Source organism: Aplysia californica, unplaced genomic scaffold (assembly GCF_000002075.1).
Source record: "Aplysia californica isolate F4 #8 unplaced genomic scaffold, AplCal3.0 scaffold00588, whole genome shotgun sequence".
NCBI lineage: Eukaryota > Metazoa > Mollusca > Gastropoda > Aplysiida > Aplysiidae > Aplysia > Aplysia californica.
The window spans coordinates 131,827-136,063 of NW_004797858.1; the positions used below are offsets into that span (position 1 = coordinate 131,827).

At 48.7% G+C, this 4,237-nt stretch overlaps 1 protein-coding gene across 1 annotated transcript in view; it reads right to left on the reverse strand.

The window, feature by feature from the left end:
* Nucleotides 1-4,237, reverse strand: part of LOC101859357 (serine-rich adhesin for platelets) — a gene marked incomplete at its 3' end in the record, with an annotated part of 59,169 nt that overhangs the window by 5,222 nt on the left and 49,710 nt on the right. Inside the window, 1 exon segment of the mRNA XM_013087444.2 lies at nucleotides 121-3,172. Within this exon segment, the coding sequence (XP_012942898.1) occupies nucleotides 121-3,172 (3,052 nt within the window).

Here is a 4,237-nt window from a genome sequence, read left to right on the forward strand (position 1 = left end):
AGTGTGTGTGTGTGTGTGTGTATGTGTGTGTGTGTGTGTGTGTGTGTGTGTGTGTGTGTGTGTGTGTGCGCGCGAGCGCGCTTGTTTGTGTGACCTACATAAGTCTGTCAGCGACATTACCTGCCGTGAACTCCCAGGGGGTTGGCCAGACTGAGGGGCGGGTCTCTCTTGTGGTCACTTCTGCCGTTGTCGTCCTTCTCCTTCGTCGTGTTGTAGTGGCTGTTGTTGTTGTTGTGGTGGTGGTTTCGGATGTTGTTGTAGGCGTTGTTGCCGTTGTTGTACTTGCCGACGTCGTTTGTGTGGTTGCTGTTGCTGATGCTGCAACTGCTGCTACTGCTGCTGAAGTTGACGTGGAAGATATCTGACTGCTTGCGTCTAGCGGCCCTGCTGTTATGCTGGGGTGCCCACTTATCGGTTGAGTGGCAAAGACTTCTGATTCAACTAATTCTGAAGCCAACTCCGGTGTTAAAGTGTTTGAAAACAATTCTGTGAATATGTCCTTTGAAAGGGACTGATCCGATCCAACTATCGCGGCAGACTCGGCTTGCGGTGATACGATACTAAAGTCTATTCCACTTAATGAAGTAGGAGAGTAAGGTAAAAGTTCGTCTGATGATGCCCAAGGATGGACAAGTGTAGGGGTCATCAAGCTTCTGGAGAGACTTTCCCCGGACAGTACAGACCCATCTAGCCCCTCTGTGCTAGTTGAAATGGTTGTTGCGACACCTCCACATTTATCGCCAGCCGGGCAAGAAAACGAGGAAGACCAAGGAGAGATATCGGCTATTCCAACACTTGAACTTGCCCGTGTAAAATACGACGTGGCAACGGTTGGAGTCGGCGAAAAACTGTCCGGATGACTTCCTATAGCTAGCGAGGCGGGCTCTCCAACCGGTAACACTGTGGCGTCTACAGTAAGGTCCACTAAATGACTTGGTAGGTTCGAACCCGCAGACATTGGCTCATCCTTACCAGATAGAGAACTGGACCAGGCAGTCAGCGTGTGGTTGTGTGGGGAACCGAGTACGTACGAGGCTGCTATAGAAGCTTCGAGATCTACACCGATAGACGACGAGTTATTTGTCAACGTGGCTACTACATTCGAGCTTGCGGATAGAAGCTGCGACGCCTGCAAAAATCTTTCTCCTGTTGACGAATAGACGACGTGGCTGCTGCTGTTAGTCTGTGACGTGGCAGAACTTTCTAGCAAGAGACTAGAGTTGTGTAGAGAGTGTGCGTCTGTTACTGAGGCGGTGGTACCCTCATAAACGATGCTACTACTGTTTGAGCCTCTCTCAGAAGACACGCTTTGGGACGAAGATAACGCCATCATTGAAGACGATAACTGTGACGTGCCTAGATCTGGTGATGATGACGATGATGATGGTGAAGATGGCGATGATGACATCGGGGATGAATAATCTGTCTTCAGAAAAGCCGTCGTAATGGCGTTGGTTAAGGACGGTGTGCGGGTCAAATCTGGCAGGATCAGCTCTGGTCCCTGGCTCGTGGACATGGAGGGCTGGAGGTCTGGCGGCGCGCTGGATGACGTCATGTATACCCCCGTGTGCTGTGACGTGGTCCCATGTGATGACGTATGTGGGGTCGCCATGACGGTAGACGTGGGGTGTACAGGCTGTCTTGACAGTTCAAAGGAAGATGATGATGACGATGATGGTGATGATGAAGATGATACTGTAACCGATGAGGAGGAAAACGACAGTGACGATACTAACGACGATGTTGATGACGATAATGGTGGTGATGATGATGATGAAGACAACGAAGATGAAGATGATGATGCAGACGAATCGGCAGATACTCGGAAGTGTGAGGAACCGATAATGGAGCCAGCCATGTCTGAGCCTGAAGGTAGTGTGGATAATGAGAGTGAGGCAGACAGACGTGGAGAGGAGGAAGAGGAGGAAAAGGAAGAGGAGGATGAGGAAGAGAAAACAGAGGACAATGAGGAAGAAGACTTGATCATACGGGACGTTGGTGAACCAGACGAAGAGGAAGATGGAAAGTAAGAAGAACCTTCTAGAGACGATGGATTTAGCACTGGTCTAGATGAAGGCAATGTTGTCGATATTGTAGTTGTTGCTGACACTGATGATGGTGATGATGATGATGATGATGATGATGATGATGATGATGATGATGATGATGATGATGATGATGATGGCACGACAACTGAAGGAGTAGCCACAATTGTCTCAGAAGCTACAATCGCGGAGCTCCGAGTAAGCCCCTCCTCATCTCTAGTAGAGGGAGACGGCTGCAAAGTCGGTGTGGGGATCACCGTTCTGTAACCGCCTGCACCACCACCCCCCGACCTCCTCTTCCTCCGATGCTGTCGGTTGATGAGCGAATTGGAGGAGGCGACGTACCAACCCATCAGCCGGACCCCCAGCTCTTCCTGTAGACGCCCGCCGTCCACGTTATGCTGTAGGACTTTGACAAAGTCTGCAAGGTGCCTCACTGTGGGACAAGGCAAGTGCCACAAAAGCTCCACATTCTCCTTCAGCGTGCACACTCGGTCGTCGGAGCCCGGCCCAGCAGACACCAACTGGAACCCGTGCTGAACGGCCTTCAGACCTTCACCTTGAGACGACGCAAAGGTCAAGGTCGAGATGGGAATGGATAAGAACTCCGCGAGGGACTCTAAGATCTGCAGTCTTTTCCGCGGCTGGAGACCGCTCATTGTGGTGCAGAGAATCAAACTGGAGACAACCCGATCCCCGTCACAGTCGTAGTTGGAGGCGGAAGAGGAAGAGGAGGAGGAGGAAGGAGAAGAAGACGACGACGACATTGCCGACGAGCTTAATTTGTCTTGATCACGTGACTCGGACCGCCAGGTCAGACTCTGATCAGCCACAGCAGCACCAGCACTAGTAGCACCAGCAGACGTCATCATATCCCACGTCCATGGCAGCACCGACAGCTCAAAGACGTCTGAAGAAGCCTGGCATTCATCCTCAGCTCCAGATAGGTCGTCGCCGTCGTGATATCCGGTGTGGTGTTGTGGTGGCGGGGGGCAGCTGGCGCGCAGGACGAGCAGCGTGTGGCCCAGGTCTTGTGAGAGAGGCACGCCGGACAGTGTCCGAGATGTCCGGTTGTAGGTCAGCCATGGGGGGAGGTCGCTGGTGCCGGAGTCCGTGGCCGTCTCAATCTGGGGACACACACACAGAGAGGTGGTTATGTTATGTACAGTGTTCGTTTTGAGCCTAAGAGAGAGTTTTACGGCACTCAGTTTTACTAGTTTTAGTAAGAGTTTTACGACACTGACTTTGTTTTAATAATAGTTTCACGGCATTTAGGTTTGTAAGAGTTTTACGGCACTGGCAACACAATAAGGTCATATAAGTCCCGAAGTTTAGAGGTGTTACAAGAGAGCAACAAACATAAAAAAGAAGGAGGAGAGATAAAGACGATAGTTGTTTGATAGGAAAGAAGGAGTAAACCACACCAGAGCACCCGCCAATCACCCATTTTACGGCACTTATAAAACAAATCTGTAACAACAGTGAGGAGCAGTTGATATTTCGAGTACTTGTTTTGAGCTTAAGAAAGAAATGTACGGCACTTTTATTAAAAGTGCAGAAGATAAGACGTATGGTTTTCAGTTCTAGTAAGAGTATATTGACCCTTGCAACACAATTAGGTCATATTAATTGATTTTTAAAACGAAGTATCGAAGATTAGAGGTGTTATTAGAAAAAAAAGAGAGATCCGGACGGAAGATGTTTGTTAGGAAAGAAGGAGCAAACCACACCCGAGCGCCCCTCAACAACCGACAGGGTTAATTTGGAGTCAAAAGAAATTCGTCTGTACTCAAAGTATTGATTGAAAAAACAACAGTAAAAGCATCAATTCGTGAGATTTTCAAAGCAGTTGTTCAGGTCATACGTGCAAAGGTATAGGTTAAAAGAAGTAAAAATTGTTATGTACTACACTAGTTTCGAGTTTGAGTTTTGAGTTTTTGAGTTTGAGCGACAGAAACAACAGATGGATAGAAAAGAAGTAAGATTTACCAGTAGCGCCCTCTAAGCACTCGAGTGTGGTCTAGCTAAAACGTTACGAATCCTTTTTATCAGTTAAAATGTTTACTCATTTGAGTGCACGAAACTAACCCATTACGCCATTAGTTCGTTTGTGAAAAATGTATTGAAACTTGTTATCAGCAAACGCCCCCCTCCCAACCTCTCTCTCTCTCTCTCTCTCTCTCTCTCTCTCT